Source organism: Bombina bombina, chromosome 12 (assembly GCF_027579735.1).
Source record: "Bombina bombina isolate aBomBom1 chromosome 12, aBomBom1.pri, whole genome shotgun sequence".
NCBI lineage: Eukaryota > Metazoa > Chordata > Amphibia > Anura > Bombinatoridae > Bombina > Bombina bombina.
Genome location: NC_069510.1, coordinates 82,432,339 through 82,445,196, shown reverse-complemented (window position 1 = coordinate 82,445,196; position 12,858 = coordinate 82,432,339). Strand labels below are relative to the sequence as shown.

At 38.7% G+C, this 12,858-nt stretch overlaps 1 protein-coding gene across 1 annotated transcript in view; it reads right to left on the bottom strand.

Moving 5' to 3' along the window:
• The window catches only part of LOC128642679 (extracellular calcium-sensing receptor-like), a 102,719-nt gene extending 92,111 nt beyond the window's left edge, over positions 1–10,608 (bottom strand). Inside the window, exons 1-2 of the mRNA XM_053695460.1 lie at positions 10,568–10,608; positions 1,105–1,320 (exon numbers count right to left, since the gene is read on the bottom strand). Coding sequence (XP_053551435.1) covers positions 1,105–1,320; positions 10,568–10,608 — 257 coding nt within the window. The remainder of the gene's footprint in view (positions 1–1,104; positions 1,321–10,567) is intronic.
• Positions 10,609–12,858: the final 2,250 nt, after the last annotated feature.

Genomic DNA, 12,858 nt, shown 5'->3' with positions numbered 1-12,858 from the left:
TTGAGCTCGCATTCTACTGGCTGATCGGAACAACCAATAGAATGCGAGCTCAATCTGATTGGTTGCCGTCTGGATAAAGACTTCTCGCCGCCTGGATAAGGATGGATGACCGCACTTTAGGATTCATGAGTAGATTTTCTGGGGTTAGTGTAAGGTTTTATTTTATTTTTTTGGGGGGGTGTTTTTTTTAAGATTAGGGCTTTCGGCTTGTAAAAGAGCTGAATGCCCCTTAAAGGGCAATGCCCATACAAATGCCCCTTTAGGGGCAATGGGTACCTTAGGTTTTTTTTTAGACTTAGGTTTTTTATTTTGGGGGGTTGGTCGAGTGGGTGGTTTTACTGTTGGGGGGACTTTGTATTTTTTTTTCTAGGAAAAAAAGCTGTTTAACTTAGGGCAATGCCCTACAAAAGGTCCTATTAAGGGCTATTGGTAGTTATTGTAGGTTTGGGGGTGTTTTTATTTGGGGGGGGGCTTTTTTATTTTTATAGGGCTATTAGATTAGGTGTGGAGAGAGCAATAATGCCAATTTTTTTTAGTTATTTTCGCACCCTGTTTAGTGTAAAACTCGTAATCTAGGTGTTTATTTGTTCATTTACGTGCACGTGTCTTAATCTATCTGGCAACAATGTTTGCAACAATGTTTATAGCAGTGTTTTACATAGTTTCAAGCAGGGCTATCATAGAATGCCAAAAACATGTGCACACTCCTGAGCTCCTACCAACCTACCTAGGTATACTCTCTGCAATGCCAATTTGATAATATAAGTGAATTGGAAAGTTGTATAAAATTAAATTTTCTACCTCAATCGTGACAGTTTAAATTTGACTTTACTATCCCTTAAATTGGCCTCAGTAGTGGAGAATACCATATGGAACGGCAAATCAGTGCAAGAATTGAAAAACAAAAAGACAGTGGCTAGTTTTTTCTACAAGTCTTAATCTAAGTGGCGAGGGGACTTTAGCTTGTAGCAAGGTGTTAATCTGTTTTAAAAGTAATACATTTGTTTGATATGTTATTCTTCAGAAATACAACAAAAATGTCTTATAATTACAAGGTGCTTTGTGCCCATGTAACCTGATATCCTGGTAAATTAATGTACTCACAGGTTGCACTGTTGTGGCGCAGGCTGGGATGTAAAGCGAGAAATCTTCTTAGAGGTTTGAGTATTGATGGGACCGACCATCCCCAAAGTAATTCTTCCATCCTCACTGTAACCAGTAAGAGAAGAGGAGGAGAGAAGACACTCACGTCTAACGCCTTCCACACAGGATAGAGAAACAGTTACAAGAATAATCTGCAAACTCACCCTCATTGTAAACCTGGGAAGAAGTAATATAAAAATAATAATATAAAAATATATATCTAGTGAAACAGGAAGAGAAAGAAGTGAGATTTAAAATATTAAATATTGTGCTGTGTTTAAATGGTAAAATATAACATTACCTACACTTTACATAGACTACTAATGATGTGGAAGGATAAGAAAATGTGAAAAGATATATCTGATTCATTTTTATCAATTTTATTATGTGGATAAAACTTCAAAAAAATCAAGAACCCTCACAACAAAAACATTCAAAGATTTATGCTACTTGTTTTAAAAACAGGAATAAAATGTTAGATTCTCTTTTCAAACCGCCATTAATAAAAACTATAATATTTCTTAAAAAACAACAATAATGCAAATACTGTATTTTTCATAATTGAATACATTGTTACATTTTCATCTGGGCAAAATACTAAATAAATAAATAAATAAATAAATAAATAGAGGCACAAATACCCAAATCCGGAATTCCAAAATCCAAACTTTTTAATGTTTCCCACCTGTAAGTCATAATCTTCTCTGCTTCTGTCTTTGGTTTGTTTGTTTTTGTGTTGTAAAATGCAAATAGTCTATATTTATTTAAAACAACAAAATATTACCTTTCTGATTACAGTACTGTACTATCTTTCTAATCGTATTTTGTATAGAAATGTATTAAAAATAATATAAAACTACCTTTAGGTTACTCATATAAGCTGTATTATGACAAATACATATTACCTAAATGACATAAGATATTGTTGTTTACACTTGGTCCCATCCCCTCACCAAACTGTCCCATTTTACAGATACAAATAAACAAATATTCTTAAATCCAAACTATTTTACCCTTTTCAGTCCCCAACAGTTTGGATAAAGGGTTTTCTACTTATAAGCTTTCTACAGTAGTATCTGAGTTTTCCTTATGTTCAAAGTTAGAATATGATTAACACAAGCATTGAGTGTGATAGTATAAGTTTAATATAAATCACAATAAACAGACAATAATGTACAAGTATTAAGTGTCAAGTACTCACCGTACTGTTGTCCACTAACACAGTGAGATACAAACGAAGAGTGCTCTGTTCTACAGGACCCCAGTATATATACTCTTGGGTTTTCATCCCTCCTCTGCGGTTTCCTTTTTCTAATTAATATTGTTTTCTAGTCTCTGTTTCCACTGTGTAGTTAATTCTGATTATTGTAATTTATTTCCTACAATTACTCCATAGGTCATCTAATTATTATCTGGCTGCAGATTATAATTATAACTGAGGAAATCTCACATGGGCAGTTTACATGCCCTGTAGATCCCTGGAGGGGTATCAGGTGCTGAAACAAAAAAAAAAAAAATCAAGGTTATAGTAAAAGTTTTTTGGGGAAAATGCTTCAGTATAATTCCAAAATGAGCAGAAAGGTAGCTTTCTAAATGTATTAAAGGGTGTTAATTCTACCCATTTTCAACATATGCAAACAAGGACAGAAGTGGTATAATTTTCACATGGCTTAAAATAAAAATGAGGTTGTTAGTTTTGTATATCTATCTGTAATGTATTTTATGCTCTTTATTTATAAAGTTTAACCAAATAATAGAGAAAAATAAAAAAAAGATTACTTAAAGGGACACTCAAGTCAAAATTAAACTTTCATAATTCAGACAGAGCAGGCAATTTTAAACATCTTTCCAGTTTACTCCCATTAACAAAATGTGCACAGTATTTTTTTATTTCTTTCATGTAATTAGCAAGAGTCCATGAGCTAGTGACGTATGGGATATACATTCCTACCAGGAGGGGCAAAGTTTCCCAAACCTCAAAATGCCTATAAATACACCCCTCACCACACCCACAAATCAGTTTTACAAACTTTGCCTCCTATGGAGGTGGTGAAGTAAGTTTGTGCTAGATTCTACGTTGATATGCGCTCCGCAGCAGGTTGGAGCCCGGTTTTCCTCTCAGCGTGCAGTGAATGTCAGAGGGATGTGAGGAGAGTATTGCCTATTTGAATTCAATGATCTCCTTCTACGGGGTCTATTTCATAGGTTCTCTGTTATCGGTCGTAGAGATTCATCTCTTACCTCCCTTTTCAGATCGACGATATACTCTTATATATACCATTACCTCTACTGATTCTCGTTTCAGTACTGGTTTGGCTTTCTACTACATGTAGATGAGTGTCCTGGGGTAATTAAGTCTTATTTTGTGACACTCTAAGCTATGGTTGGGCACTTTTTTTATAAAGTTCTAAATATATGTATTCAAACATTTATTTGCCTTGACTCAGGATGTTCAACATTCCTTATTTCAGACAGTCAGTTTCATATTTGGGATAATGCATATGAATAAATCATTTTTTTCTTACCTTAAAATTTGACTTTTTCCCTGTGGGCTGTTAGGCTCGCAGGGGCTGAAAATGCTTCATTTTATTGCGTCATTCTTGGCGCTGACTTTTTTGGCGCAAATTTTTTTTTCTGTTTCCGGCATCATACGTTTTTCCGGAAGTTGCGTCATTTTTTACGTTCTTTTGCGCCAAAAGTGTCGGCGTTCCGGATGTGGCGTCATTTTTGCCGCCAAAAGCATTTAGGCGCCAAATAATGTGGGCGTCATTTTTGGCGCTAAAAAAATATGGGCGTCACTATTGTCTCCACATTATTTAAGTCTCATTATTTATTGCTTCTTGTTGCTAGAAGCTTGTTCACTGGCATTTTCCCATTCCTGAAACTGTCATTTAAGGAGTTTGATCAATTTTGCTTTATATGTTGTTTTTTCTATTACATATTGCAAGATGTCCCACGTTGAAACTAAGTCAGAAGATACTTCTGGAAAATCGCTGCCTGGTGCTGGAGCTACCAAAGCTAAGTGTATCTGCTGTAAACTTATGGTATCTGTTCCTCCAGCTGTTGTTTGTACTGTTTGTCATGACAAACTTGTTAATGCAGATAATATTTCCTTTAGTACTGTTACATTACCTGTTGCTGTTCCGTCAACATCTAATACTCAGAGTGTTCCTGATAACATAAGAGATTTTGTTTCTAAATCCATTAAGAAGGCTATGTCTGTTATTCCTCCTTCTAGTAAACGTAAAAAGTCTTTTAAAACTTCTCATTTTTCAGATGAATTTTTAAATGAACATCATCATTCTGATTCTGATAATTGTTCTTCTGGTTCATAAGATTCTGTCTCAGAGGTTGATGCTGATAAATCTTCATATTTATTTAAAATGGAATTTATTCGTTCTTTACTTAAAGAAGTCCTAATTGCATTAGAAATTGAGGATTCTGGTCCTCTTGATACTAAATCTAAACGTTTAGATAAGGTTTTTAAATCTCCTGTATTCCAGAAGTTTTTCCTGTCCCTAGTGCTATTTCTGAAGTAATTTCCAGGGAATGGAATAATTTGGGTAATTCATTTACTCCTTCTAAACGTTTTAAGCAATTATATCCTGTGCCATCTGACAGATTAGAGTTTTGGGACAAAATCCCTAAAGTTGATGGGGCTGTCTCTACTCTTGCTAAGCGTACTACTGTTCCCACGGCAGATGGTACTTCCTTTAAGGATCCTTTAGATAGGAAAATTGAATCCTTTCTAAGAAAAGCTTACTTGTGTTCAGGTAATCTTCTTAGACCTGCTATATCTTTAGCGGATGTTGCTGCAGCTTCAACTTTTTGGTTAGAAGCTTTAGCGCAACAAGTAACAGATCATAATTCTCATAGCATTATTATTCTTCTTCAACATGCTAATAATTTTATTTGTGATGCCATCTTTGATATCATTAGAGTTGATGTCAGGTATATGTCTCTAGCTATTTTAGCTAGAAGAGCTTTATGGCTTAAAACTTGCTGATATGTCTTCTAAGCCTACTCTGCTTTCCCTTTCTTTCCAGGGTAATAAATTGTTTGGTTCTCAGTTGGATTCTATTATCTCAACTGTTACTGGAGGGAAAGGAACTTTTTTACCACAGGATAAAAAATCTAAAGGTAAATTTAGGTCTAATAATCGTTTTCGTTCCTTTCGTCACAACAAGGAGCAAAAACCTGATCCTTCATCCTCAGGAGCGGTATCAATTTGGAAACCATCTCCAGTATGGAATAAATCCAAGCCTTTAGAAAATCAAAGCCAGCTCCTAAGTCCACATGAAGGTGCGGCCCTCATTCCAGCTCAGCTGGTAGGGGGCAGATTACGTTTTTTCAAAGAAATTTGGATCAATTCCATTCACAATCTTTGGATTCAGAACATTGTTTCAGAAGGGTACAGAATTGGCTTCAAGATTGTCAGGTTAGGAAATATCCAGAAGTAGACCCAAATGCAAGGGCGAACTTAAACAACACCCTTGCACTCTGAGTTTAATCCAGGACGTGACCCCATGACAACCTCCAAAAAACAAAGTACTCACGATATGGAGCAGGGTTAGCCTGTGCCAAAGTAATTCATGATATCAGCCAGATAGACTTCTGAATAAGGAACTGGTTTCAGGAAATGCCTTCCACAGAATCAGGAGAGCAGGGATAGTCACTTATACTCAGACAGAAGAAGGGTAAAACAGGAAACAGTTAATAATGCAGGAGTAGGTCATTTGTTATCAGGCAGTCTGAAGGTTAACACTGTGTAGACAGTCTTTGCAGAATATGCAACAGGTAATCAGGCAGTTTGAGGGTTAACACTGAGTAGACAGTCTTTGCAGAGTATGCAACAGGTAATCAGGCAGTTTGAGAGTTAACACTGTGTAGACAGTCTTTGCAGAGTATGCAACAGGTAATCAGGCAGTTTGAGAGTTAACACTGTGTAGACAGTCTTTGCAGAGTATGCAACAGGTAATCAGGCAGTTTGAGGGTAAACACTGTGTAGTCAGAACTTGCAGAATTAATAACATGTAATCAGGTAGTTTGAAGGTTAACACTGTGTTGTCAGAACTTGCAGTGATAGCAACAGGTAAGCTGGTAGTTTGAAGGTTAACACAGATAATCAGTACTTGTGGAGATTTGCAACAGGATATCCAGCAGTTTGAAGGTTTACACTGAAAAATAGTATTTGCAGAGTTTGGAAACAGGTAAACATGCAGATTGAAGGATTCACAGAAATAACAGTATTTGAATAGTTTGCACTACACAGAGTAGTCTGAATATGCAGGGTTTGCAGCAGGTAAACAGGAAGTTTGAAAGTTTCACAAAACAAACAGTACTTGCATTGTTTGGAGACAGGTATTCAGGAGGTTGAAGGTTAATCCAGCATAGTAAGTCCTTGAAGAGATTGGCAACAGAAAAGCAGCAGTTAGAGAGATTCCTCAGTGAAATCCTAACAGAAGCCTCAAAGTTAACAAACAAACGGACACTGGAGAAACAGGAAGCCAGAATAAAAAGCCTGGTTGTGACATCAACAGGAAGGGGTGGCTCAGACACCTGTCAATCAAGCACACAGAGAGGACTGCAGAGCTTCCCAGCAGCTGAGCGTGAGAAAGATAAGGCCTCCTGCAAAGAGATTTTTTCTTTCCCGTGTCCCAGTAAACCCAGCGAAGGCTCAAGCATTTCTGAAATGTGTTTCAGATCTAGAGTTGGCTGGAGTAATTATGCCAGTTCCAGTTCTGGAACAGGGACTGGGGTTTTATTCAAATCTCTTCATTGTACCAAAGAAGGAGAATTCCTTCAGACCAGTTCTGGATCTAAAAATATTGAATCGTTATGTAAGGATACCAACATTCAAAATGATAACTGTAAGGACTATCCTGCCTTTTGTTCAGCAAGGGCATTATTTGTCTACAACAGATTTACAGGATGCATATCTGCATATTCCGATTCATCCAGATCACTATCAGTTTCTGAGATTCTCTTTCCTAGACAAGCATTACCAGTTTGTGGCTCTGCCGTTTGGCCTAGCTACAGCTCCAAGAATTTTTACGAAGGTTCTCAGTGCCCTTCTGTCTGTAATCAGAGAACAGGGTATTGTGGTATTTCCTTATTTGGACGATATCTTGGTACTTGCTCAGTCTTCACATTTAGCAGAATCTCATACGAATCGACTTGTGTTGTTTCTTCAACATTATTATGTATTGTACGACACTCTCTGACGTGGTGGACAGATCACCATCGTTTAGTTCAGGGGGCTTCTTTTGTTCTTCCGACCTGGACTGTAATTTCAACAGATGCAAGTCTTACAGGTTGGGGAGCTGTGTGGGGGTCTCTGACAGCACAAGGGGTTTGGGAATCTCAGGAGGTGAGATTACCGATCAATATTTTGGAATTCCGTGCAATTTTCAGAGCTCTTCAGAGCTCTTCAGTCTTGGCCTCTTCTAAAGAGAGAATTGTTCATTTGTTTTCAGACAGACAATGTCACAACTGTGGCATACATCAATCATCAATGAGGGACTCACAGTCCTCTGGCTATGAAAGAAGTATCTCGAATTCTGGTATGGGCGGAATCCAGCTCCTGTCTAGTTTCTGCGGTTCATATCCCAGGTATAGACAATTGGGAAGCGGATTATCTCAGTCGCCAAACGTTACATCCGGGCGAATGGTCTCTTCACCCAGAGGTTTTTCTTCAGATTGTTCAAATGTGGGGACTTCCAGAAATAGATTTGATGGCCTCTCATCTAAACAAGAAACTTCCCAGGTATCTGTCCAGATCCAGGGATCCTCAAGCGGTAGCACTGGATGCATTGTCACTTCCTTGGAAGTATCATCCTGCCTATATCTTTAGTTCTTCTTCCAAGAGTAATCTCCAAGATTCTGAAGGAATGCTCGTTTGTTCTGCTGGTAGCTCCAGCATGGCCTCACAGGTTTTGGTATGCGGATCTTGTCCGGATGGCCTCATGCCAACCGTGGACTCTTCCGTTAAGGCCAGACCTTCTGTCGCAAGGTCCTTTTTTCCATCAGGATCTCAAATCCTTAAATTTAAAGGTATGGAGATTGAACGCTTGATTCTTAGTCAAAGAGGTTTCTCTGACTCTGTGATTAATACTATGTTACAGGCTTGTAAATCTGTATCTAGGGAGATATATTATAGAGTCTGGAAGACTTATATTTCTTGGTGTCTTTCTCATCATTTTTCCTGGCATTCTTTTAGAATTCCGAGAATTTTACAGTTTCTTCAGGATGGTTTGGATAAAGGTTTGTCAGCAAGTTCCTTGAAAGGACAAATCTCTGCTCTTTCTGTTCTTTTTCACAGAAAGATTGTTAATCTTCCTGATATTCTTTGTTTTGTACAAGCTTTGGTTCGTATAAAACCTGTCATTAAGTCAATTTCTCCTCCTTGGAGTTTGAATTTGGTTCTGAGGGCTCTTCAAGCTCCTCCGTTTGAACCTATGCATTCATTGGACATTAAATTACTTTCTTGGAAAGTTTTGTTCCTTTTGGCCATCTCTTCTGCCAGAAGAGTTTCTGAATTATCTGCTCTTTCTTGTGAGTCTCCTTTTCTGATTTTTCACCAGGATAAGGCGGTGTTGCGAATTTCTTTTAAATTTTTACCTAAGGTTGTGAATACCAACAACATTAGTAGAGAAATTGTGGTTCCTTCATTATGTCCTAATCCTAAGAATTCTAAGGAGAAATCATTGCATTCTTTGGATGTAGTTAGAGCTTTGAAATATTATGTTGAAGCTACTAAGAATTTCCGAAAGACTTCTAGTCTATTTGTTATCTTTTCCGGTTCTAGGAAAGGTCAGAAGGCCTCTGCCATTTCTTTGGCATCTTGGTTGAAATCTTTAATTCATCATGCTTACGTTGAGTCGGGTAAATCTCCGCCTCAAAGGATTACAGCTCATTCTACTAGGTCAGTTTCTACTTCCTGGGAGTTTAGGAATGAAGCTTCGGTTGATCAGATTTGCAAAGCAGCAACTTGGTCTTCTTTGCATACTTTTACTAAATTCTACCATTTTGATGTATTTTCTTCTTCTGAAGCTGTCTTTGGTAGAAAAGTACTTCAGGCAGCTGTTTCAGTTTGAATCTTCTGCTTATATTTTCAGTTTTTTTCTTTATAAGATTTAAACTTTATTTTTGGGTGTGGATTTTTTTCAGCGGAATTGGCTGTCTTTATTTTATCCCTCCCTCTCTAGTGACTCTTGCGTGGAAGATCCACATCTTGGGTAGTCATTATCCCATACGTCACTAGCTCATGGACTCTTGCTAATTACATGAAAGAAAACATAATTTATGTAAGAACTTACCTGATAAATTCATTTCTTTCATATTAGCAAGAGTCCATGAGGCCTACCCTTTTTTGTGGTGGTTATGATTTTTTTTGTATAAAGCACAATTATTCCAATTCCTTATATTTATGCTTCGCACTTTTTTCTTATCTCCCCACTTCTTGGCTATTCGTTAAACTGATTTGTGGGTGTGGTGAGGGGTGTATTTATAGGCATTTTGAGGTTTGGGAAACTTTGCCCCTCCTGGTAGGAATATATATCCCATACGTCACTAGCTCATGGACTCTTGCTAATATGAAAGAAATGAATTTATCAGGTAAGTTCTTACATAAATTATGTTATTTACACTTTTGGAGTCACCAGCTCCTACTGAGCATGTGCAAGAATTAGTAGAAAATACATATATGCATTTGTGATTGGCTGATGGCTGTCACATGATATAGGGGTGGTGGAAATAGACATAACTTTGAAATTTATCAGGAAAAAAAATGTACTAATCATTTGAAGTTCAGACTATGGCCTCTAGTTTTCAAGGTCTGGCGGACCTGATCCGACACTGCGGATCAGGTCCGCCAGACCTCGCTGAATACAGCGAGCAATACGTATTCATCATTGCACCAGCAGCTCACAAGAGCTGCTGGTGCAACGCCGCCCCCTGCAGACTCAGCAGGGGTTGTCAATCAACCCGATCGTACTCGATCGGGTTGATTTCCGGCGATGTCTGTCCGCCTGCTCAGAGCAGGCGGACAGGTTATGGAGCAGCGGTCTTTTTTACCGCTGCTTCATAACTGCTGTTTCTGGCGAGTCTGAAGACTCACCAGAAACACGGGCCGTCAAGCTCCTTACGGAGCTTGATAACTAGAGGCCCATGGGGCCGATTTACCAACCCATGTATCGGCCCCAATGCCTCTGTTTCCATGCGAGCCTTCTTAAGACCGCTGCTTCTTAACTCGTATGCCTCCTCTGAGGCAGCGGACATCAATCTGCCCGATCAGATACGATCGGGTTGATTGACACCCCCTGCTAGCGGCCGATTGGTCCTTTTTTTAAAAAAAAAAAAAACTACAACAAATCAAATACAAGGGTTGTTGAGCTAAGAGATAGCTGGAAGCGCAGAAACCTACAGGAGAGTCAGCTTCTCGATCTGTGGATAACCACGCAGCATTGTACATCATGGCCTGGGGAACTATGTAACAACGTGGATCTTAAGCAGCAGTAATCGTGTTAAGGAGCAGCTCTGCCCCTATACACTACTATACCACTAAGTGTAAATACCCATAACGCTATTATCTAGTGGATCTGTTACCACCGTGGAGCGAATTTAAGCCCAAAATGGCGGAGATCACTCTACTTTTTCAGAAGCTGGGAGACAAGCTAGAAGCCCAATTCCTCTCACTACGGCCAGAACTTGCTTCTGACCGGGATCCAGAGGGAGAGGAGAGCGGACTTAGCGTGGGGAGGTAACAGGATATGAATAACTTTAATCGCATACCACCAGTCGGCTCTTCCTCATTAACACTACGAGGACCGGAATGTAGCCGTGATCTGAATTGCCCATACATGGGTGCTCACCATTCTGCCTTTTTGGACAGTGATGCCCCAGTAGAGAGACCCGCTTCATGCTCTGGCAGTGGTGAGTGCTCCAAGGAGCTGGGGGATGCACCTAGTCTTGTGGTTTATGGCGTTGATGGAGACATCTCTGACAGCTCCCTAGCTATTGGAGCTAAAACACCGGAATCCAAGCAGAGCTTGCTGGTACACATGGCCTTGGGAGGTGACTGTCACATGGAGAAGGGGAGTTCTAATAACGGTGGACACTTGAGAACTGTGGTGGCTTTTTTACACAAAGGAGCCTTGCTAACCTCTCCCTCCTTCCTATATAAAAGCCCCATGATGAGTTTGCCTCAAGTGCAAAAACTACAATCCATTGCTCCCTACTCAGGCCTCCTGACAACAGGAGTTGGATAAAGACCTTTACTAATTATACATGCCTCCATTATGTTACATGGTAGTGGCTACACAAGCTAATTCGAAAGTTTATTGTTGTTTATAACCTGAGTTATAGTTTCCTATCATCGTTAATTCTGCAATGTTAATCTGTTTATTAAGTGTATATCAATACCCCTATCCTTCTTTTTGCTCCTTATCAGTGGAGATAACCTGAAGTATTCTTAAGGCATTTTCACTTGTACTCTTTCAGGGTATGGTAAACTCTTGTTTTCAATAACTCTACTTCTAGTAATGTAAGTACATGTTTGTGATTTTAGTTTAAGCTTGCTAATCCTTGCTGTTCATTATAAGTCTACATTTATAACAGTGTAACTCTTTCTTTTCATAGCACTGAAGGTACTGTTTTAATAAGTCCGCAATGTGATCTACTTCAATGCTACATCTTCTAGTAAATACAGTGATACGCTTTTTCACTCAATACAAACAAGGGTGGTGCTATAAATAGTATGTGATTTGGGACACATTACCAAAATACATGTATTGTGTAGCTGAGGCTTAGATTGCTGCTGTTTCTTTAGTTAGCATAAGTTATAGATAGACCCACATCACAAAACATATAGAGGTCTTAGCCTCATCCTTTAGGTTACCTAATTGGTACAGAGCTAACGTTGCCTTGGACATAGCATTATCATTAGAACACCCGGTTTAACGCTTCTACTTTGTATTATGTGAATATTTAAGTATCAATCTGCTACACCATATGCAGAGGAACTGTGGTATCTGCACAGTACTTTAAGCTGGCTGTAACTGTTTCTCATTTAGGCTCCCCTACACTTAGCCCGCACTACTGTCAGAAGTTGATATATTAGCTACTGCTTACGCAATATTTAATGACTTAGAAGCTCATTTTTATTTTTACTGCAATCTTGTTCCCTATGTGTATTTACTACTCCTCATTTATACTTTGTGAAATGTAACTGTATGCCATAGACCTGCTTAATCAGCTGTGTCCAGTCTCTCTCCTCACGCTGTTCACATACTAAAGCTAGGACTAATTTATGCAACCTTCTGTCCTATTCCTATGTGTTTACACTGTATAGACTACGAACTTTAAGTGCACCTGAAGATAGTTAAGGCTTCCTCTAGTATTTTACTATACCTATTATGTTTGTTTTTTATGCTTAAGGTTCTATGTTAAATGGAATGTTCATCTGTCTCACCCGCAATATGTTTTAGGTTATATACTTAGTGAGACTCTTTTACTTTTAGCCCAAACTATCCCCATGTACTGCCCCAGTAGTTAACTAAATGGCGCATTACTACTTGTAGAGCCCATATTTGTAACTTTATAATAAGTCCTCTAATATTCCCATTCACATTATTAATTTGGCATTCTAGATAGCTCCGCCCCTCATTCCCCATTCATTCCCCTCCTTTTCTAACACGAGTGGCTCTTGCCCGCTGA